Source organism: Salvia splendens, chromosome 12 (genome assembly GCF_004379255.2).
Source record: "Salvia splendens isolate huo1 chromosome 12, SspV2, whole genome shotgun sequence".
NCBI classification, from domain to species: Eukaryota; Viridiplantae; Streptophyta; class Magnoliopsida; order Lamiales; family Lamiaceae; genus Salvia; species Salvia splendens.
In genome coordinates this window covers 28,902,962-28,926,850 of record NC_056043.1, presented here as the reverse complement: position 1 = coordinate 28,926,850, position 23,889 = coordinate 28,902,962, and the positions used below count along the sequence as shown (strand labels likewise).

At 36.4% G+C, this 23,889-nt stretch overlaps 1 protein-coding gene across 1 annotated transcript; it reads right to left on the bottom strand.

Annotated features, from left to right (window-relative positions):
* Positions 1-7,867: 7,867 nt before the first annotated feature.
* Positions 7,868-10,367, bottom strand: LOC121757956. Its single transcript, XM_042153402.1, has 7 exons — positions 10,166-10,367; positions 9,811-9,962; positions 9,584-9,693; positions 9,422-9,507; positions 9,051-9,155; positions 8,788-8,959; positions 7,868-8,228 (listed from the first exon to the last, which is right to left on the bottom strand). The coding sequence occupies exons 1-6, from the start codon at positions 10,273-10,275 to the stop codon at positions 8,833-8,835; spliced, it is 690 nt and encodes a 229-aa protein (XP_042009336.1). The 5' UTR covers positions 10,276-10,367; the 3' UTR covers positions 7,868-8,228; positions 8,788-8,832.
* Positions 10,368-23,889: the final 13,522 nt, after the last annotated feature.

Below are 23,889 nucleotides of genomic sequence, written 5' to 3'. Positions count from 1 at the left end.
ATTAAGTGCTCATCGAAGTGTAACAAATAGCGTGCAGTCTACTACATCACAAGAGAATGTTTTGGTTGAGCACGAGTTTTAATTCATAATTAGTAGAGTAAGAGAGGTAGAAAGAAAAAGTAATTAAAGTATTATTAGTGAAAATATGTTTCGTCTTATTAAAGAGAAAAGACTTTAAGAAAATTAGAAAGTGTATACTCTTATGGAACGGATTAAAAAGAAAACAGCGTATATTTTTGTGGAACGAATAAAGTATACTATTTATGTAAATGTTATTAGTAAGAGATTGGAATAAAATGAAATGACTGAATTTACATGTATGTTTGAATAGCCCCCACTATATAGTTGGCAGAACTTTTTCAAGGAAATGTATAGGTTCGAATTGCGAACTGTCACGGGCCCACCAGCACCTCTCTTCTTTGCTTTAATTTTGAAGGCAACTTTTAGTTAAATTATTAAGAGATATTGACATTTAATATCATAGAACTTTCAAAAATTTAGATTTTTCCCATAAAGTTTGAAATTGACAAATAATATTACGAACTTTACTTCGAATTTGTTATTTCCCACCAAAGAAAAAATTCCGGCAAATAATATCATGATACGAATTTTTTTTCGTAATTTCTCGACAACAACTTCGAGAGCTTCAAGTTTTTCAATCTTTGAAGGTAGTTTTTCTTGAAGCACACCCTCCAAAATTATTCTTCAATCTATTAATATAGCTCAAATTTTTTTATTGGTGGTAAATAACAAACTCGGGGTTAAGTTCGTGATATTATTTGTGAATTTCAAATTTCGTGGGACAAACTAAACATTTTTAAAGTTTCATGATATTAGGTGTCGATATCCCAATTATTAACAATGCTCTTTTGCTTATAATTAATATTCTTAGACATAGTAAACATAGAATCGTGCATACATCATTATTAACGAAGAGAGCAATGTCACGACAAAGTTCAACGCACTTCAAAATCAGGGATGAACGCATAATTTGTTTTTTCATTCGAAATGTTGAAGGGAGAATTTTTCTCTGATATATTTTGATAATTAGGAATTTTTATAATATTTTATAATAAAAATATCAAAGTATTTATTAAAGTATGTAAAAAGTAATTGAGTGTTGAAGTTTCATTCCATATTAATTGAATCATTTTTCTATTTTGAGAAGTTCTAAAATTATTGAGTCATTTTTTTATTTTGATAGAAAATAACATTATGTTTACCTTATTCTCTCTCAGGCCATCCGCAATGGGCGGACGATGGCACGCCCGATGGCGCGCATCGTCCGCGCCATCGATCGTCCGCGCCCATTGCGGATACGGACGATAGGTCGCGGACGATCGTCGCGGCCGATACTAAGGGCGCGGAGGATGGCGCGCCCGATGCCTATCGTCCGCGCCATCGTCCGCCCCATTGTGGCGTACACGGACGATGGCTGCGGACGATAGGCATCGGGCGCGCCATCGTCCTCCCCATTGTGGCGTACACGGACGATAGGTCGCGGACGATGGCACGCGGTTTGGTTGTTTTATAAATAGAGTTCATTCGTTTTACATTTCATTTCACAATTTCACTTTCGAAACTTACATTTACATAATTACTACGAAATGGCTTCAAGTCCAAATAGTCCTATGTTTAGTGGAGATGCGCGTTGGCCGGGTACAGAACCCGGCCAATATCGTTCGTTCGACACCAACGCCCAATACGATCCCGATTTCAGTACGGACTCGTATGGGTTGTCGGACACGAGCAGCGGCAGCGGCAATCAACCGGTTGACCTCAACCGGTTGTACGTGGACGACAGCGGTTCCGGCACACCGATGTCCTCCCGACGTCCTCCCGGCGTCAAGGCTGCGAAGGCCAAAGGGAAGGCGGCCGCGACCTCATCCTCGACCGCTGCAACCCCACCTCCGCTCCCGGAAATGCTCCCGCCCCAGGCAGCCGAAGTGTATTCGTCGTTGGCGACAGCGTCGATGGCGAGGACGTTGTTGGAGACGCACAAGGCCCTCAAGAAGTGTACCGACCCCGACGAAGCCGAATACCTCCGGGCATTGATAGATGAACTGCGTCGGAAGTTGGGAATTGCACCGACTTAGTTTTTTTTTTTGTAAGTTGAACGGTGTAACTTCTTTTTTTATTAATGTGTCCCCGTTTGTTATTTCGACCTTTTTATTTACTCGTTATTTGTTAGTTGAAAACATTTAAATCAATTAAACAAATAAATAAAATGATGATGTGGCGCGCCTTAGGGCGCCCCACTGCAGGTGGGGAGGTAGGAGGATAAAACTGCTGACGTGGCGCGCCATAGGGCGCGCCTTAGGGCGCGCCTTAGGGCGCCCCATTGCTAATGCCCTCACTTCAAAAAGTAATGGATGGAGTATCGTTTAAGGAAAGAGGGAGTATTTATGTGTCTATTAGTCTCTATATATCTAACTAAATATATAATGCGTTATGCGTATTGTTTCCCGATTTTATTTTTTGCTACTGCGACCTACGAAATTTCATGATCATAATTAATCAAGTATTAAATTAATTTTAAGATGTTATCAGACATTTTACACTAGCAAATCAGACACACTCGTGCACACATACTAAAGATTAATTTAAGGCTACATGTGTGTTGTCTTCCCTTATTAGCGAATTAATCTGGCTGCTTTGTCTTAATACGTCCACTAATTACGGAATCTCTTATTAACTAGGTTGTAATAATCCCGACAATTTCTGTATTCTAATATATATACAAAACAAATAATCCTTCGGATTAAATCGGATCGATTAATATTCTCTGAGCTGTTTATAGTATTATTATTTTGTTCTTTTTTTATGCAGATTTTGGAATTTATGGAGAAGCCTCAATTAGCTTGACTGACAGATTGATTAGAAAAAAAAATTATCAATTTATGAGTTAAAAATGCTTGAATCATAATCTATAAACTCAAACAAGATTAACGAAGATATTATGCAGACAACGTGAACGTGGTCATCTTGCTCATACATCTTGATGTTTTATCCTTTGACTCAATTAGTAAATAATTATCACGTGAATTATTCTTAATTTTGATTTTATTAACGATAAATAAAGGTTTCTGATAATCTTGCAAATCTTCAAGTTCATTGAATACAGGTAAACCGTAATTAGTACTTACTACAAATTATTCTACTCAAAATGCAAATATAAATATTTTATTATTACCAAGAGTAGACACTGAAAATTTAATTTAGAGGAGATTAAATGTAAAAAAGGGATGAAAGGGTGCTAATTAAAAAAATAGCAAAATATTAAGTGCAAGATTTAAAAATTAATTGGTCATATATTCCTCGTATGTTACTGCACCAATATGTATTTTGGATGTTATAATTGTAGATTTTATAAGCACTTATAAGATCTGAATAAGAATAAATAGAAATACAACATGAACTGGGGTTTATTTTTAAAGTTCTTTTTATCATATCTGTTGATTTGAAATTAAGAAAATTAGGATGATTAATTAAAGATATAAATCCAGCAAATAAGTTCTGTTTGGTAGCGTTTATATTGTAAATTTGTAATTTAAGATTTGTGTTTGGTGGGGAGAAGACGTGTCTCAAAACCACAGGATGATTAGCCTAATTAGGGGCATATTTATAATTAATTATTGAATAGTGGATAAAGTGACAAACATAACTTTGCCAATTAATTATCTATGCTAAATCAGACTGCTTGATTTATGGCCTTTGTTGAATTAAAATCCAAGATCGGTTCTTCTGGATTAGATTAAAATGGCAGTTTATGGAATAAATTGTCGTGCAAAATATTTCTGGCAATCGGAATATCGATGTGTAATTTGGGTGTATTGACGTGTAATTTCGACTTTCACGCAGATATTTCGACAGCCATAAATTTGTTTTGCATGATCATGTATTTCCAAAAATGAAACGATGGAACATTTTTTAGTAAATGCCTCAAACGATGGAACAAATTAACGCTCGATCAAATACATATAAAATTAAATCCGACAGCTCATATCTCAATTGAATTTGTTGAGTTAGTTAAGTCATGCAAAAGAAGTCGAAGACAGTACAGAAGGAGTGCAATAAGTACGTACTATATAGTCTATAAATAAAAACTCCAATAGAGTATATAAAAAAAACTAAAACAAAAGTAATTGAATCATCAAACTTCGTTATGTAACATATTGAAGATGTGTGTATAAAATTATTAATTGGAAAAGTGAAACAGAAAGCTTCCAGCTTTTCCGAGCATGGCGGTGGGTGATTAGAATCTGCTAGCAGCTAGCCTACCTTCTTCATTATTTACCAAATTAAGATTCCTAACACTTTTTTGTTTTGTATGATTCTCTATTTTCTACTCATCCATGTCTACACTTCTTGCTCTAACTATGTGTCAACTACTTCTTGTGATATTTATTAGTAGTAGTATGGTTTTGCTTCTTTGTGAATTAGGACCTTTGGCCTAGAGCAATAACATTAGTAGTACTATGATTTTAGACACAGACGCAATGATCTATGCAAAATTCAATCTTAATATGCACACGTTTTTACCCTCCCATTGTTGGGTCATATACTATTATTTCTTTTTGGTTGTTTAATTGGGTAATTTTATTTTTCGGTAATTCAACATACTTCTTTTTTATTTTCTTTAACTTATTTTCTCATGCTTTATTCTCTTTCTTATTTTTATCTCATTTGTCTATTTTACTTTCTCATATTTTATTCTCTTTCTTATTTTTATCTCATTGTGTGTCTATTTTATTTTCTCATATACGTTTATCCACTCCACTTAACTCACTAAACATTTTTTCTTAATTTCTATTTCCAAAACAAATATTCCAACACTAATAATATAACGGGATGAGTATTATATTTTTTCTTTAATGAAGTGAGCACACCAATCAATATCAATGACAAACATTAGACCAATTGTTGAATTCACCATTATCGAAATCTACACGTAAAATACTAGTGGTCTTAGTCTTTAATGTCTTTGCTAATTTGTATGTATCTCAAAATATTGGATAGTTAACCCAATATTTGAAAGTTATTCTATATCCAATGTTAATAATCGATTCATTATTTATCTTATTTCTAACGAGTAGAAAATTAACTCTTCATGTTTTGAAAGGACATATGTATTGCAAGGATCGAATAAGACAAATCATCACTCTAAATCATTAAGCTAATTAACCTCAAGTTTTTTTTTTTTTTTTTTGCTTAAAGAACATGTAATATATATCGATTGATGATATCCTGTTGGTGATAATGAGGCGGCAAAGTGATCTTAAAGTGCCATTATAAAACATAATTTTCATAAAGTATTTTATTTTATGAGCAGTGTGAAATGATAATGGCGGTTATAACGTTGACGGCTTAATTATGATTACTGATTAGTGTAGTTTTATTTTTAGATTATGATATGATGATTGCCTCTGGTTGAGACAAATTATTGGGATAATCTTACTTATAGAGATGGAAACAATGATTGTGAGACTCTTGCAAATACATATAGACATATAGTTACCACAATGATATTATTACTTGCCATTTGTTATACTACTATCCTGCCTCAATGATACTGATACCACAATGCATAGTTTTTTTTGTCCATGTTTACTCTGAAGTACTGAGTCTATGTGAGCACAAGAATGTCTAAATGTATATAAAATTGATTAAAGTAATTATTTCAAGCCATTTCATATATATACACCATATATGTTGAGTAGAAATGAACTCTCAAACAAGTATCCCATTGCTTCAATGCAAAAATACAAAAATAAATCATCTCTATGTGCATTCATTAAGAGTGCGCAACATTGAAATTTACACAAATTTCAATAAAAATATTAAAATGTGTGGTAGATATTTGATCAGGGGAGAAAGTCATTTGGAAATCCAATTTGAGATAGGATATTAGTATTATACAAGTAGCTAGGTTAAAGCTATAATTTGTAATGGTGGTAAACCAAACAAATATTCGACCCAAACTACTGCACACATTTTGTAACAATAAAATGAATAATATTATATGTTGAGAAATAAGAATGATATGAGAAGAGTTGTTGTTACATATGCATGAGTATAATAAAAAAGGGAAGACATGTTAGCGGTCCTTATTAGACGGCCAATAGTTCCACAACCATCTCTGTTTTCTACTCTTATTATATTCAATCCTGCACATGGGAGGAAGATGCAACTCACACCATCATTTACCTACTACTATACTCATCGGGGACGCAAATATATTTATCAATAGGGGGCTGAGATTTCTAAATTTTGTTTTAAAATATATATTTGAGAAATTTAGATAATTTGTAGGGGTTTTTACACTATAATTTACACTAAATTTTAATAAATTTAAAAACAATTAATAGGAAAAAAAAGTAAAAAAACAAATTCATTGAGGGCTTAAGCCCCTCCCCCCATAAACTTGGGTCCGCCCATGACTATACTCCATCTCCCTCTGTTAATCGTGGATCCAGAAAATAGAACTCATGATCACAAACTCAGTGAAGAAAGTCATCGCTAGCATTGAAATGTTGAGGCGATGCAACGGCTATAGTTGGCAATGGATAATGAATGGAGCACGAAAGTGAAGCCCAACACCAAAAGATTAGGGCGGAGTTATTGCACTATAGGGTCGGCTGCATCTAAAAAACCGAATTTAATGAAATTTTCCGGTTCTCATGGCACCAGGGATCCAATAGCTCTCACATTGAACACTCATGCGAAGACAATATAAGTCGTGAAAATTATCTAAAATGACTCGAACTATTTACATGTCTCGTAAACTGTCCTTAGTATTAATAAAATCATTCTATTAATACAATGATTAATTTGTATCAACTCTTTTTTATGAAGCTCAACTCCTAGTGAACAATTACGGTTGTGTCACTTAATACTCAATGAACGAAAGATTTACTATACAACATTAGAAGTTTGGTTATTATTTGGATATTAATGACATAATCCCATAAAAATAGACTACTTATGTGATTTTAGTTCATCCCCAATAAATAGCTAGTTTTTTTTCCTCTAATGAGATAAACCCCATTTTATATTAACAATACTTCAATCACTTTTTTTAATCTCTCTTATACTTTCAATTATGCATTAAAACCTATGTAATTCAAAAATGTGCTATTTTCATTGAACGGGTGGAGTAACAGTTTAAGGTACTCATGCTAATAATTTGGGGGTAGTTTAGATCGTTTGGCCATACTGATTTTGTCAGCCCCTATCATTTTCATATGGATATTATGGAGTATTAAAATGATGAGGCCGTCTTACCAAAGTAGATCAAGAATCAAGATCCTACTCAGATTTGTGGTTCAGCTGTCATAAATTCTCATATTCGAATTTATGCTCAAATAAGCATGGCATTCCAATCATAACCAAATCATAGCTCATCGCTGTAATTCAATAAATAACAAGATATCATGCATCTGATTCTCCCATGGCATAATAATAATAATAATTCAAATTTGTTGTATAGTAAAACACTATTGAATTTTGACATCTGTCCCATAAGGGAGCTAGGCTACACTTGCATCACCTAATGATCAAAGATTTTGTGCAATATGCATACCATGTAGCCTCACATATTCCCAATCAATCACTAACTGCTAAATCCACTAGATGTAGTGGCCCCAAAATAGCTGGATTTGAAAAGGATTCTTCAGCAAAAGCAAAAAAAGAGAAGTAGTCATACCTGATCTACAAAATCAGTTCCAAATAGAAATCGAACAAATGGTTATAAACATTACATCTCGAACAAAATCAAGCCCTCATGTGCCCTACCTAGCACAAAGAAATGCAAAGATTATGCTAACAAGGATATGAGCCAGTAACTATTCAGGGCTTATGTTGTTGGTTACAGAGGAAAGTGGATATTCATTTCGGATTTCGTATACGACAAGCAGTAATGGTATTACATTTTGCACGATTCTCTTAAAACTGCAATTACAAATTACACAATCAATTGAAAAATCAAAAGACCTTTGACCTAATATATGATGCACCATCAATGCCAAAAACGTAATCTTAGTAGCTTAGCAATGCTACAGCCGACATTGATTGACAAAGGTCTAATACTTATGGAAAGATGAAAGAATCTACATTGGACCCAAGGATAGACGATGATGATCAAACCCGGTATGATGATCACTTGTCTTCATTCAGAAAATTATATGGCGGCAAGGACGTCCATTGGGATGCTTTTCTCTCATCAAAGCCTGTTTTGTAGCATATATGTGTATGGTTAAGATAAAAGGAAAACAAACTTCAAGATGAGGTTTAGCAATCAAGATGTTGAAAACCAGATGGGCCGTAGGTGCCCTGGAAATAGACTATTTAAGGCTACACAGTAATTTGAAACTGCATATCAGAGGAAAGATGAAGTTATCTCTTTCGGATTATGATTAAGGTAGTGTAGTTTTAAACTGCATATCATAGAAAGATGAATCTAACTCTGAAAAGGAGACCCCCTATTCTTGATGTAGAAAATGAATAAATTTAAGAATGTTTGGAACATCATCTCACAGACAAACTAAATTCAGATTATGAGAAGCCATGACCAAGCAACTGAACATTCTGGATAAGTGGCATAACACTCAAACCAATTATGAGTACATTCAACATTGTTAAGAATCATTTGTAAAATGGCGATAACAAGCCGAGTTGAGTTAAGAATGGACAAAACTGAAGAACATTTATCCAAGAATCAGATCACAAGTACTGGAACAGAACAACATAATATAAAGGTCACAAGTTTCCAGACAAAGAACTACTTACGTATCTAAGTATTTGAATCATGCATGTCTGTCTTTCCATTAAACTTCAAGTATGTTGTCTTCTTTTTTTCTTTGATTTCTCAATCTGCTCATCAGATTTCACAGATGTTTCATAGGTCGTCAATGTATAATTCTCTAATTTCCTATCGCCGGTGTTCCTCTTTGTAGCAGTACTGCAGCATCATTTCAAGCATTACGATGGATGCAAGAAAATACTTAAAGTACCCTAGATAAGCTTTCTATCATTGACATGTTGAGATGAACCTGTCAGCTCGAGACCATTCTTCTAAGTTTTTATCCAACCATCGAACACCTCCTATATGGGGAGCAAGCAAAGACCCTGATATGTGAAGTATCTCTTCATCAAAGCTGTATAAAAATGCAGACGAATTAATTTAACGAAGTCGAAAGAACCCCCCTCAAACAACTGTGCAAGAAAGATCAATATCTCATGTTCCTGTATTCGATGAAAGCCGAATAAGGAAGCCTATGACTGGATAAAGTCAATCATATATATTACAAAAATTAATTAAGCAAAAGCTCCTCTCGACAACTATAATGGAGTATTACGTATAGAAGCCAAATGTTGGGGGAAGCAGCAGAATCCAAATCAGAAAGATGGGTTTGCAGTTCACCTCTTCATGGAAAAACGTACAATGGTCCCAACTTTTATCTTATGTTTCCTGTGTGTTCGACTAACATACACTTCTTCTCCGCCTTTCTGCAGTAAAATGATTGTAAGCATCTTCAAACACAACAATGCTGATCTATCATCTTTTTCAAGACCACACACTTACAATTTTATACTTGAATTCATCACGAATATCGTCATCTGCTATTACAGCAGAAGAGAAACCAAGAACCACAGCATGAATCGAATTAGGAGTGAGTTTAACCACCTCCCCCTCTGAAATAGAGAAAGAAAAAGTTTCAAATCAATTAAATTCATCTATTTTACTTATATAATCTTGTTTTTAGAGCATTGCTTTAACTCTACTTGATACACCACAGGTAGACATATTACCTAAAACCATGTCGGGCTTCGGATTGAAAAGCAACAGCTTAGCCTTTAATTGCACGCCAAAACATGGAAAAGTTCCGGGCACAATTTTTGCCAAATTAGAAAGAATGCTCGGATCATATGCCAATACCACTCCACCAACAGTCTCATTATACCTATAGAAAAGGAAAAACCTCTAACTTGCAACAAAGCTCTTCCAAACTAACCCAATCAACAGCACAGAAAGAAGGAGAAAAAAAAGGAAGACTTGCAATGCCAGAGCAGATAATCAACCTAACAGCAAACATACTCTCCATAAAAACTGTACGACAACTTCGAGGAACTACAGAAACAAAATTCAGGTCATATTGAAACTTACGTGAATAGCAGAGTGCTAAGCTCACTGAGAATGGCGTCTCTAGCGCAATTTTCCTTGGAGGGGTGAAGGTAAACTATCAAATTCGCCTCGCACTCTTCCAGTCCCGCCATTGAATTGAATATCAACGAGAATCACGAGCTTTGTAGAGGAAATTGGGTTCAATTGGTACTAGTTTGGGTTTAGGGTTTTGGAAGAACCCTAATTTCAGTCCTCTCTTGATTGGATTATGATTTCAAATTTGAGTCGGGTCATATATGGGCCAAGCCCAATAATATACTATTTTCGAAACTTGGGCTAAGTTCAAACTTATGGGCTTTTGGGTCTCTATATATACTTTTAATAATTAGTTAAACCTATTTGATTTTGTTTTGGCAGCGTTGCAATTTTGAGATTTCAATATTCTATTTTATTTGTTTATGTTTTTTCATAGATTGTAGTATGTGTGAATTTTTAATGCTTATTTGTCATTCTCATTTGTAACAGAATTGTTACGTGATCTCAAGAATATATGCATCAAGCGTCTAGATCAAATTCTGTTTGTTAAACCAATTAGCATTTTTCTAAAATGTTAAGCATGTGATATTGTCATTCATTTTATTTACAGTTATATATGCTCTCTCTTTTGTGAAAGTGGCTACCTAAAATGTATGTTTAATAAAGTGGCTCAAAAATCTACCACGGTATTACCCCATAAAGTAAATAAATTTGGTATAAAGAATACATAACACATGATTGATAGCAACCTAAAGTAATTCTGTTAATGGTTATGTGCTAACGATATTAAATTGGTTTTATTTGAACTATAGTATCTCACAATGCTTTGGATGTTCTTATTGAATCAAAACAAACAAAATGTTAGCACTATGTGTTTGATCTTGGATGCATTAATTTTGATGCAAACTAAACACACCCAACTTTTTGGGGCAACTAAACACATATTTTAATAGTAGTAGTATGCATCAAAAGAAATGTACATTTTGTGAATCTAAAAGGTCATAGTGAAATTGTACTTTAATTTGGTATTGTTATTCACAAAAGAACCACTTTCTTGGCAATTCCTACATCAACTATCCAACAAACCTAATTAGTTGATCTAGCATTAGATTTAACAATATGTCCCGTTAAATTAGGAGCATATCAATGATTCCACTATTAAGTACTAACACACAATCAAAGCAATTAATCATTAATTAACTATACCTCATAGTGGGAGAGTGGGAAATTTTTCGAAAGAGAAAGCCCTTTTGCATATTTCTATATATTCTATGAAAAAAGCCAAAAAAAAAATCGGCCCACAAAATAGAAATAGACAAGATGGAGTCTCATACATATATGAATGTGTCTCCTTACAACCCTACATTGAACTCTGTTGTGGTGTTCCCCTCTTTCGCCACGCCTATTTTTGCTTCTTTCACTTTCAATTATTAACATGCTTGTATAATTGGGTCCCACTTTTTATATGTTTTTTTTTCCTTTATTTCTTCCCAACTTATTATGGTTTCTTTTCCTTTTTTTCCCCAAATTTATCTAGATGATTTGATTGTTCATAGAAAAATTGATGCGGACATTTACATCCCAATTATTGAAATTGGGGAAGTTTGGGGAAGTTGATAAGATTTTAGTTAAGTATAATTAGTATTTATAAATTTTCTAATGTTTGGTTGAATAAGTTTTAATAATTTTGGTTGAGTATTTGTGATCCGAAAAGGTTTTACATTATTTTATAGTGTGGGTAGTCCCATACTCCCATATATAGCTATAATTTACGTAAACATTGGTGATAATAAATGGAATTTTTTTGTTTAAGTTGTGTCTAAAAATAAAATTGACACGTTACTAATAGATAAATAAAAATAGATATACAGCATATAGTTTGATTTAGTAATTGAATGTCTGCAAAATTGGTGTAATTAATGTGATCATAAGAAAAGACAAAGGCTCGACATTCACTGATTAAAATAATCATAAACCTATAGTGAAAAATCATATATTATAAATAATTATTTAGTAAGCCGAAATAAAAAAAACTTTCAGCCTGATAAAGTGTTACCTAAAAGACTATATTTGCATGACAAAACAAAAAGGTGATCGTTTAATTTTCATGCCACGGTCAATGGGGGTCAAAACATGCTGCGTTTATTTGATTGCTTATAGGAGTAATTGTTAGTGATCTTTTACTCACAGATAAACCGAATTAATCATTAATCTCACCACTAATTTAATCATTTGATTTTACTTTTTGCAATAATTTGGAATATTATATTCTGTGTAGGACAACAAAAGCACTAGCTCATGATAATGATGAGACTTTGTATTGTTTTCAACTATTAACATCATTAGCTGAATTATTTTTACCATACTCATGATAATATTAATTATTCTGGGCCATGTTATTGGTTGGTACTTAGATTTGCTGATATAATTAGCTAGTACTCCACTTAATTACTCCTTTTACTTGTATTAAAGGAAGACAATGAATATAACATCAAATTATGATGGACCTTTATTGATGGGGAATTGTAATTCATCAACTTAATTTTATGGTTACTATAAACTGCTTGCTTTTTATGGGGTATACGAGGAAAATATATCTTGTCACACCATCTATGTTAATTTGTAGGGGTATTGGTGCCTAATATTATGAAATATTTCAAAAATTTGTTTTTTCTCCGGCAATAAATTCTGACTACATTAAAATGAGATTAATAATCATATCTGGCTTCTAGAGATTTTGTAATCACACCACTTTCATTTTTCAGTGGTAATCATATCTTATGTGATAGTAATAAGCCAGATTTTGTCAATTGTGGAAAAAATTGAACAACTATTTAAGTTCAAAGTTCATAAAAAAAATTAAAAGTTTCATGATATTAAGTATCAATATCTCCAATTTAATTAATAGTAAGATGTTTTTTATTTATCCAATAAATCAAGGATTTGAGTCATTACAAAAATAAATAAGAAATCCTTATTGACAATCTTTTAAAAAGCAACTCGTACTACAAAATTGGATTCACTTTATAGTTTGAATATGACTTTTATAACGTAGCAAAAATATCCAATTGGATGAAATGATTGCAATTTATACTATAATTGTTGTGCTATTGTAACACAATATGTGATTGGTGTGATAAAATGGTTTACTTCCTTTATCTCATGATGTTAATGGTCAAAATTATACGGTGTTAGTGGAAAACGGTTGGATGTAATAGGATTGACTTGTATACCAATTCACGTAATTAATTATGTTTCTTAAAGCTTCATCAATTTTCTTTTTATGTTTGATTTATATCTTACTTTTGCACTACTGCAAAGATTCCTTTTTCCTTCTCCCCGTTCTATACTTTTTTCTCATTAATATAGTAAACTGATCATCAATATTCATTAAATATTACTACTATTTTTTAAAACTGACATTCACATGAGTCAGATTTTACAGACAAATTTAAAAAACACACGCATAATATTTAATATTGATTCTCTGTGACCAAGATGATAATTTATTGAAGACAGGTTTCTCTCTTTGTTTTTCGACCTTGTTTTATTATGTTTGCAATTTTGCACATAAATATAAAAAGTCCAACAACAGTAATGACAACTCATATAAGTTTGACGTTTCGAAATGCACTACTTTTCATAGACTCCATTAACGTACTTTTTTTATCATTAGTACAAAATACAAATCCGTTTATTTGATGAAATTTTTTTCGCATTGTTACACTAAAAAATCGACTTCTATACTTTAGTTTGAAGTACGTACTATTTCTTAATTAGACATAGTTTGCATGAGTACTACTACAATTTATAAATGCTCTTTCAAGATTAAAATCCAACTGACCAAATTAAAAACGAAATGGGTAGAGATTTAGAGATATTGAGGTTTACCATAATAGAGATTATTATGTTATTAATTTTCTACTTTTTATTGTTTTATTGATAGTGAATTTTGTAGTAATTATACATAGATAATTTACCATTTCTTTATTAACATAATAATAAAATTTAATTTTTTTATTTTGAAAACAAATCTAATGTTAGTAGTACTAGGGAAGTTTTATATTGCTAACTCAATACTTAATTGCTAACTATAATTAAATAATAGCCATTAAATATTCAAATCAATGGCCTAGATCATTAGCCCCGGAATGTTAATACGATTAACAAAAAACGTCAATAGGATATTAAGGTCGATTTACAACAAATTAGTCGTAACTAACTTTTGAAAAATATCTCATAACTTTAAAACGCATATAACTTTCTCGATTCAAATTATTTTTTCGCACAACATATATCAAATTAAAGATAATTTCATAAGGATTCTACCGAGATCTCACTTGTATATGTTCCGATGTAAAAATTTGAAAAAAAAATTAAAAAAATTCATAAATTTTGTTAACAGTTTTATATCAATATACGGCACTAGGGGTGTGCATTCGGGTTTTGGTTCGGTTTTTCGCCCTAACCGAACCGAACCCGAAAAACTAAATTTCGCCTAAAACTAAAACCGAACCGAAACCGAAAACCGAAAAACTGAAAACCGAACTTAAAAACCCGAACTAAACCGAAAAACCAAAATTATGTAAAAAAATTGAAAAATCGAAAAACCTTAAACCGAAAACTGAATTAAAAAACCGAAAATCTGGAGAGAAAGAAAACAGTACAGAAACTTAGAAATTTTCAACCTACAAAACATAACATGATAAAAATGATAATATCCCTAATCCATATTCAGAATTCAGAAACGTGAGTTTCCAATTAGGGCTTTTACTTTTAGTTATAATTAAATAATAGTAACATATATATAATAAAATAAATAATTAAATAAATTCGGTTATTCGATTTTTTTCTTCGCCCGAACCGAACCGAACCGAAAAACTGAAATAACCGAACCGAATTTCAAAATTTCGGTTTGGTTCGGTTCGGACATTCGGTTTCCGGTTTTTTTGCTCACCCCTATACGGCACATAATATGTCAATACAATGCTTGTACAATATCAATATGAAATTGTATTGACATTGTCATGTCTTTGTGTTGATGTATTTCATACACTGTATTGACATTGTGTTTCTAAACCCTAAATTTGATAGTTGCTCTTATCTTTTTAATATTTAAAAATGAAAAATGAAATTACACATGTCAAATTGTAGACTATAAGATTTCTAAAATCCTATGATCTTAAATTAGTTGTAATTATAAATTAGCAATTAATCACTTCCCAGTAGTACTATATTTCATCTTTGCAACAAATAATACATACTATTATTAACATATTATCTCTAGAGATTTCATATGCTAGCCACACATATTATTCAATTTTATTTCTCCTCAGATTCCAATATTAGTATACGCCTGTTTCTTGCCGCCATGTTAGAATCCTTTTTTCTTTATTAGATTTCTTTTGTTATATTTCATATACATTTAACTTTTACGTTCTTAATCATTTTTCAGGATTGTTTTTTTATAATCGATGCAGTATATATTTTATTTATAAGTATTTTTTTACTAATTAATTGCATACTTTATGTTAGCATTATTATCTTTAAATACTATATAGCATTAAACATGCTCGCATAAGACGGTTAACATATCATTTTCTATTAAATTTATAATTTTAATAATAAAAATAATTAAGCAATGTTCCAAAACAACTAGAAAAAGTATTTATGTGGTTTAACAATAATGAACCAAAATAGTAATAGTGGGCATTTGAAGTTACGTAAAGAATTGCGACAGAATTAAGAGGAAAAGATGAAATTTAGCATCACAGCCTCAAACACCGTCCACCAATACATGTGCGACACGGGGGTAGTTGTCAACGCCAACGGTGTTGGAAATAAGTTAAGTACTTATGTAGTAGAACAAATTCCATCGAAATGAATAGAGAGGAGTGACGCCGCGAGTTTAAGTTCCAACATCCTCGTAAATAGCAAACCAACGCCGGATCCCGACCGTCGGATCCAGCCCTGATCCCTATGTATGCACGCGCCCAATGGGATGTGGACCCCACGCTAAATTGCGGGCAACGTCGACGGATATATGTATTAATTCATGCAATGCGGGTTGTAACTTGTGACACAAAAGTATTTGTCCTTTAGAGCATCCACAATGGCGTCGCCCGTCTCAGCGGACGTCCGTCATTGCGGAGCGGTGATGCGGATACGAACGTTCGCTGCGGACACCAAAGTTTCGCGGCGTTCTCGGGACGTCCGTCGCGACGTCCTTGCGAACGTCCGCCATTGCGTTGACCCCACGGACGTCCCAATTATTTTATATTTTTTTTTTCAAAAATTCTATAAATACGACTCGTTGAATTTCATTTCATTCGCACCACTTGTATTAATGAGTATCTCTCTCTCAACGTTTCTTTTTATATATCCAGAATGGTTGGTAGTGGTAGTGGTAGTGGCTTTGGTGCGGGTGGTAGTGGTGGGGATATGATGACATAATGAGGCGAATTCATGCACGTGTGCGGGAGGCAGCGGAGAGGGAGATACAGGCAGCCTTGGCGCCAGCGGTACCTCGACCTATCCATCGTCGATCTATAGTACCCCGGAACCACCTCGCTGCACACCGTCGGTTGTACGAGGATTACTTCGCTCCGGAGCCACGATTTGGGGAGAACATGTTCCGGCGAGTTTTAGGATGCATCTTCCGCTCTTTCTACGTATCGTGGGGGCTTTAGAGCGTCGATACGGGTATTTTCGGGTGCGGGAGGATGCGGCTGGTAAACCCGGCCACACTCCGATTCAGAAGTGCACTGCCGCAATCAGGCAGCTGGCATACGGAGGCGCGACTGACATGTTCGATGAGTACCTCCACATCGGCGAGAAGACTGCCTGCGATTGCCTAAAGTATTTTTTTCAGGCCGTCAGGGAGTTATTCGGGTATAGATATCTTCGGAAGCCTACCCCCGAAGATTGTCTGGCTCTGCTGGATATGCACGGGACTCGAGACGAGTTTCCGGGGATGCTAGGCAGCATAGATTGTATGCATTGGGAGTGGAAGAACTGCCCCGCTGCCTGGAAATGGGTGTACACTACGGGTTTCAAGGGCAAGAATCCCACGATGATCCTTGAAGCGGTAGCTGACTATCGGCTGTGGATTTGACATGCCTATTTTGGAGTAGTCGGGTCGAACAACGACGTCAACGTCCTCCAGTCGTCCCTTTTCAACGACCAGTGCATGGGCATCGGTCCGACCGTCAATTTCATCGTCAACGGCAACCAGCACAACATGTGCTATTATTTGGCTGATGGGATATACCATATATGACCCGTCTTTGTGAAGACGATCAGATGCCCAACAGAAGAAACAAAGGTATATTTTGTGGGTCGTCAGGAGGCAGCGCGCAAGGATGTGGAGCGGGCATTTGGTGTGCTCCAGGCTCGATGGGCGGCAGTGAAGGGTCCATCACGGCTGTGGTATGCTGAAAGCATCGCCGATATGATGTACGCATATATTATCATGCATGACATGATTGTCGAAGATGAAGGTCCAGCACTGACGGATTGGGCCAATGATGATGCTGATGCTGCGGGTCCAAGCCACGACGTGGCCACCGGCAATGTACGTATGGGGATACCCCATGATGAGGTCGAGCGAGTCCGTGCATTTGCCGACATGCGCCAAAAACAAGCCCATATTCGACTCCAGAACGATATAATTGAAGAAGTATGACAGCGGAGGGGTCGTCGTTGATGGAATTTGTATTTATTGAAGTGTACTTTTTAAGTTTTTTGTTAAAATGTACCTTTCTTTTTTTTAATTAGTGAAATTTTTATTCTGTAATTGTGGTGAAATTTTAATTCCGTAAATTGTTTAATTCCGTAAATTGTTTAATTTGGTGAATTTGTGAATTTTTATTATTGTGGGAAGTCCGCCGGGATGTCCTTGGGGATGTCCGCCACTGTGCAGTGGGAAGTCCTTATGACGTGGCAGTGCAGTGGGAAGTCCTTATGACGTGGCAAGAGGTGTTTTTGGGATGTCCTCCGGGACATCCGCACCACTGTGGATGCTCTTATGTGAAAGAATTATATTGCGCTTTGCATCATGGTTCTACACATGTTTACCCAATGAACATTTTTTCAAAGAGTTGGATGGGTGAGATAGATTAGTAGTCCTTTGTCCATGAAATATTGTTCAAATTTAACTCAACGTTGGTTTGACAGAAAAATAAGTTGAAAAAGTCAGAGAAATAAAGATCTCACATCTATATAGTTTTATAATAAAATGTTAGAGTAAAGAGTTAGTGGAAAGCGATGACTATTTATCAAAATTAGAAGGAAAAAAAAAGAAAAGTGGACACCATTTCACGGACGAACCAAAATGGCAAAACTGGACAACATTTCACAGACGGAGGGAGTACTTCCCTTGTCTATTATTTAAAAAAATCATTTTATTATTTTGGATTTATCCATAATTTAAAGAATGATTTAATTTTAAAATTAATATGCGCACTGCATATTTCACTAATATTACTATAGAAATAAAATTGGTCACACATATCACCTACTTTGTCCATTTACTTTTCTTTCTAAAGCCAAATAATTTCTTAAAACTCGTGCATATTGGAGATGGACGTACATACACTAGCTAATTCATATCCCAAAAATGACCCGAATTTGGCATATACTACTAATCTCATGAGCCAGGTAATGAATTATATTTTATAAAAGTAAAGCTAACAATAAAGAAAATGATTGTTGTTATAAATAACTTTGTTATGAATTTTTTTTTGTTGCAAATAAAAGTGATTATGTTAAGTGAAGACTAGTTAATGTTTAAAACATTCGATCGGGGCATGTTCAATCTAAACCAGTCCATGCAAACCGATCTGATCCACACATACAGTCAATCAAACCGAGCCAAATACGGCTTATATACATTAGGACATGTTCACTATGTAATAATTAGGCAATTTTTGGTCCAATTGGGAGAATTATGGTGTTCACCTTCCACTAATTAATTGTTGAGAGTATTATAATTGAGGTGGGGTCCGCACTATTCAAACAGAGAAATAACATTAATTATCAAATTTTGGATTTTATGTAACTTGTAATTTGATGATCCTGTTCAAAATTTATAAAGTACTACTACTATAATAGATTAAAGAGGAAAATTCTAACATGAACGTAATGCTCATAAATATTGTGAACATGTCAATTCTTATACTATTAATGGAGTAATATATCAATGTGTACTGTGTGTAGTGTCTGTCTATTTTGTTGTGTTCGCAATTTCGTCTGTTTTCCACTAATTAATGAATTAATTTCTTCCGCCTAAACACTCAAGTAATACTCACATATTATAAAAGTTAACATATCAGCGCATTTTTAGGCCATCCGCAAGGCCGTTTCTTATCCGTCTCATTTCTTCATTATTCATGGGCCTCACTGTACTTTTCATTTCATCTCTTAACTAAGAGACAACACCTGCAACACTCCATCTCTTAATCATCTCATCCCTTAACTATTCATTCAATTTCATTTTTTATTTTTATTTCCAACAAATTCAATTAATAAAAACACACTTCATTAAATAAAACAAAATTACAATTTAAAATAATAAAAAAATAAAAAAGTAATAAAAAAATAAAAAAGTGGAAAAAAATAAAAACACATAATAAAAAAGTGGAAAATAAATTAAAATACATAATTTAAAAAATAATTTTATATAAATTATAAAAACTACTCCGACGGCGAATCATCCCCCGAAGGTGGTGGCGGTGCACTCAAGCCACCTGTAGGCGGAATACCAATTTATCTTGCCATATACTCAATTCCGGGAAGATGGGCTTGATATTGAGGAGACGTCATGCGGGAAGTGTCAGCCATCGTGGCGGTCAAGTACATGGACAATAGGGTGTTCGAGCCCGAGACCGAGCCCGCCTAGCTTGATTCGCCTCGGCCCCTCCTCCCTCTAGCCGCCTTCGCCGCCTTGGTCCCTTGCGGCCGACGGCGCCCACTGGAGAAGCCCCCTGCATCGGTGGTCGTGCCCTCAACCTACTGTGAGGCGTTGCCTGACCCGCCCTCACTAGACGAGTATTGGCCACCCGCCGTGTGCTTCATGCGTTTCGAGCTCGAGCCCGTGCTGGACTGGACACCGCCAGCCCACCTTTCAACGTCTTTGACCGCCTCCCAAACATCGACATGTTTGAATTCTTTGCTGTTGTCGTCAAAAAAGACTCGCAAAGCCGCTCTCAGAATGTCGGCTCCACTGGCTCCGCTTTGGTAATTTGCCGCTTCATTCTTGTAGATCCCGCAAAAATTTTTGACATCTCTGTCGACTCGGTCAAAATGACTGCAGAGCATCTTCATGGTGCGGCGGCGTGAGCCCTTTGGCTTGTTCTCGTTGTAGACGTCGGTGACCTTTTTCCAAAAACACTTACGGGTTTGTTATTTCCCGACGATGAGATAGTACGAGACGCTGACCCAAGCTTTGAACAGAGTCATCGTGACTTTGCGGCTGTATGGATGACGGCCTACATCCTCCTCCTCTTCCTCCACGACGTCGAATGCGCGACCCCCAGAGCTTCCACCGCCTCGTCCTCCTTCCGGAGTGGGTTCCGCCGGAAAATCCTCCCTAATTTGAGATAATCCCTGCGATTGACCATACCTCGGGGCGGGGGGACGAGAGTATGCATCCACGTCAAAATAGGGTGGTTGGTACGCCGCCAGCGTCGACGAACCGGAACCGGAAGCACCCAAGACATTGTACATGCCCCCAGTTGCCAAACATGTTCAAGTCATAGCCGCTGGAGCCGCCAGAGTTTCCGTCGCCGGACATTTTGAGATGAAAATTGGTGAGGAAAGAGAGATGATTTGAGAAGAATAGATGTGTGTTTGTGTGTATAATGAGAATGAAAGAGGAGTATTTATAGAATAAAAAAAGAAAATAAGAAAAAAAAACTTACCGTTCAACGGTAATATAACCGTTTTTTATTTTTAATTTTTTTATTAAAATCGAATTTAAAAAAAAAATTGATTTATTGCGTCAGCATGACGACGCCTCCTCGCGGGCCGGCGAGTGGACGTCACGCCTAGCGCCAGCGCGAGCCACGTAGCGCTGGCGCGTGGCGAGCTGTCTCGTAAACCTTCCCTCCGGGACGAGACAGGGGACGAGACGGAGGGCTGCATCGGCGTCTTGCTACCGTCTCGTCTCTCCGAGACGAGACCAAGACGGGGGCGAGACGCGTTGCGGATGCTCTTAGGTAGGGATGTCAATGTAGCCCGTAACCCGTGGGCTGGCCGGAATAACCCGCCAAATTTATAGGGTTAGGGTTGGAAATTTCTAGCCCGATAAAATCAAAACCCGATTAGCCCGCACCCGACGCAACCCATTAGGGCCAGACCCGAAAACCCGATGGGCTGGCCCGAAAACCCGATAAAATTTCTATTATTCTATTTTTTACTCCTAATTCGACATTCATTGATTAATATTAACTAAAAAAATAACTTTCAATTTTATATTAAATATACAAATTATATATTGAATTTTTATTAATATAATAATTGATAAATAAATTAAAAACTTCAAATTCACAAAAAAAAATATTTAAAATTCTACGAAATATCTCAAATATTAGTATTTGATCATGTTTATGTTTGAGTTTAAGCATATATTTCAAATATATCATAATTAAATGTTTTACATTGTATGAATATTAGTAATTTTAATCATTATTTATTGGATTGATCGCATGTTAATATTATCGATAGCAACCCGATTAACCCGCTGGGCTAGCCCGAAACCCGAGCTTTTAGGGTTAGGGCTGAGCTTTTATAACCCGAAAGAAATCACAACCCGATTAGCCCGCACCCGATTGACCCGCAACCCGAGTAGGGTTGGACCGAAACCCGACGGGCCGGCCTGATTGACATCCCTACAAAAGGCAGTACTAGGGGTGTCGAAATAGACCGCGGATAACGGGTAATTCCAATCCCGACCCAATACCCAGCGAGTATGGGGTACCCGTTACCCGACGATGGTCGGAAACGAGGCGGGTTCAGATATTGTAAAAATAGGTGTTGTGGATATCGGATATACCCTATGAACCTGTTAATCCCGATATTTTTAGGTTTGAGTTTTTTTTTATTTTTATTTATAGTTTAATTTTTATTTAGTTAAGTGTTACTAGCATTTTAGGAATATAGATTTTATTCTTTAAGGCCACCCGCAACGCGTTACGCGGGTGGCACAAGTCTCGTGCCTCCGTGACGAGACGGGCGCGGGACGCGTTGCAGCGTCCCGTCCCGTCCCGTCACCATCCCGCCGAATCCCCCGTCACGCAGAGACGCCGCGCGAGACGTCTCGCCACGCGCTCCCGTGACGTGGCGCGCTCTGGGGCCATGCGTGACGCCCACTCGCCGGCCCGCGAGTGAGTTTCGTCACGCTGACGCAATAATTCATTTTTTTAAATTCAAATTTAATAAAAAAATTAAAAATTAAAAATTCAAAAACGGTAATATTACCGTTTTCGACCGTTTTCCTTTTTTTATTTATTTTTTTACTCTATAAATACTCTCATTTCATCCTCATACCACACACCAACACACATCTAATCCTTTCAAATAATCTCTCTTTCCTCTCCAATTTTCATCTGAAATCATCTCTTTTATTCTTCCCCCAAATTTAATCGATCTAATGGATCCATATGAGCAAATGCGTCGAATAATGGAAGAATCACTTGAAGAAGATCGACGCCGAGAGGCGGAGGAAGCCGCGCCGCCCCAAAGACGCTCCCCGACTCACATCCATCGTAACCGGGAGGAAGCCGCCGCAAGGTTAGTCCGCGACTACTTCTGCGATAACCCGGTGGGGGGAGATACCTACTTCCGTCGCCGTTTCCGCAAGCGGCTACCGCTATTTCTCCACATCGCAAATACATTGGCAGCGCGGGAAGAGTTCTTCCAAGAAAGGGTTGACGCCGTCGGCCGTCCCAGCCACACGACGCTGCAGAAATGTACTGCAGCAATCCGTCAGCTTGCGACTGGACAAACGACAGATGTGTTCGATGAATACCTCCACATTGGAGAAAGCACTGGGAGAATGTGCTTGATCCAATTCTGCAAAGGCGTCCGGACAGCTTTCACCGACGAATTTCTCCGGAAGCCAAGCACGATAGATTGCCAGTTCCTGCTCCGCATTCACGAAGAAGTGCACGGATTCCCGGGGATGCTTGGCAACGTAGATTGCATGCACTGCAATGGAAGAATTGCCCGGTGGCGTGGAGGGGTTCGTACACGAGCGGCCACATAGGCACCCACCCCACCGTTATATTCGAGGTCGTCGCCGACTACCGGCTATGGATCTGGCATGCGTACTTCGAGGTCCTCGGCTCGAACAACGACATAAACGGGCTCCACCAATCTGACCTTTTCGCCTAAGTTTTGGATGGTAAAGCGCCGGTCATCAACTTCACCGCTAACAACCGGCGCTATAAAATCGGGTACTATCTTGCTACGACATCTACCCGAAGTGGCCAACCTTCGTGAAGACGTGCACCAGGCCTGTGAACGCAAAGCAGACTCTTTTTGCGCAGAAACAGGAGGCTGCTCGGAAGGATGTGGAGCGGGCGTTCGGGGTTCTCCAAGCGCGCTTCAACATTATCAAAGCCCCGGCTCGTACGTGGTTCATGAAGAGCATGGTCGACTTCATGTATACGTGCATAATCTTGCACAACATGATTGTCCAAGACGAAGGACCCGAGGCGGGAAATTGGTTC

Coding starts and splice junctions, on each gene's coding strand:
- LOC121757956 (XM_042153402.1), bottom strand. CDS start 10,275: ATGGCGGGACTGGAAGAGTGCGAGGCGAATTTGATAGTTTACCTTCAC. Junction 9,508..9,583: donor ATGAATTCAAGTATAAAATT/GTAAGTGTGTGG, acceptor ATTTTACTGCAG/AAAGGCGGAGAAGAAGTGTA. Junction 8,960..9,050: donor GAATGGTCTCGAGCTGACAG/GTTCATCTCAAC, acceptor ATGATGCTGCAG/TACTGCTACAAAGAGGAACA.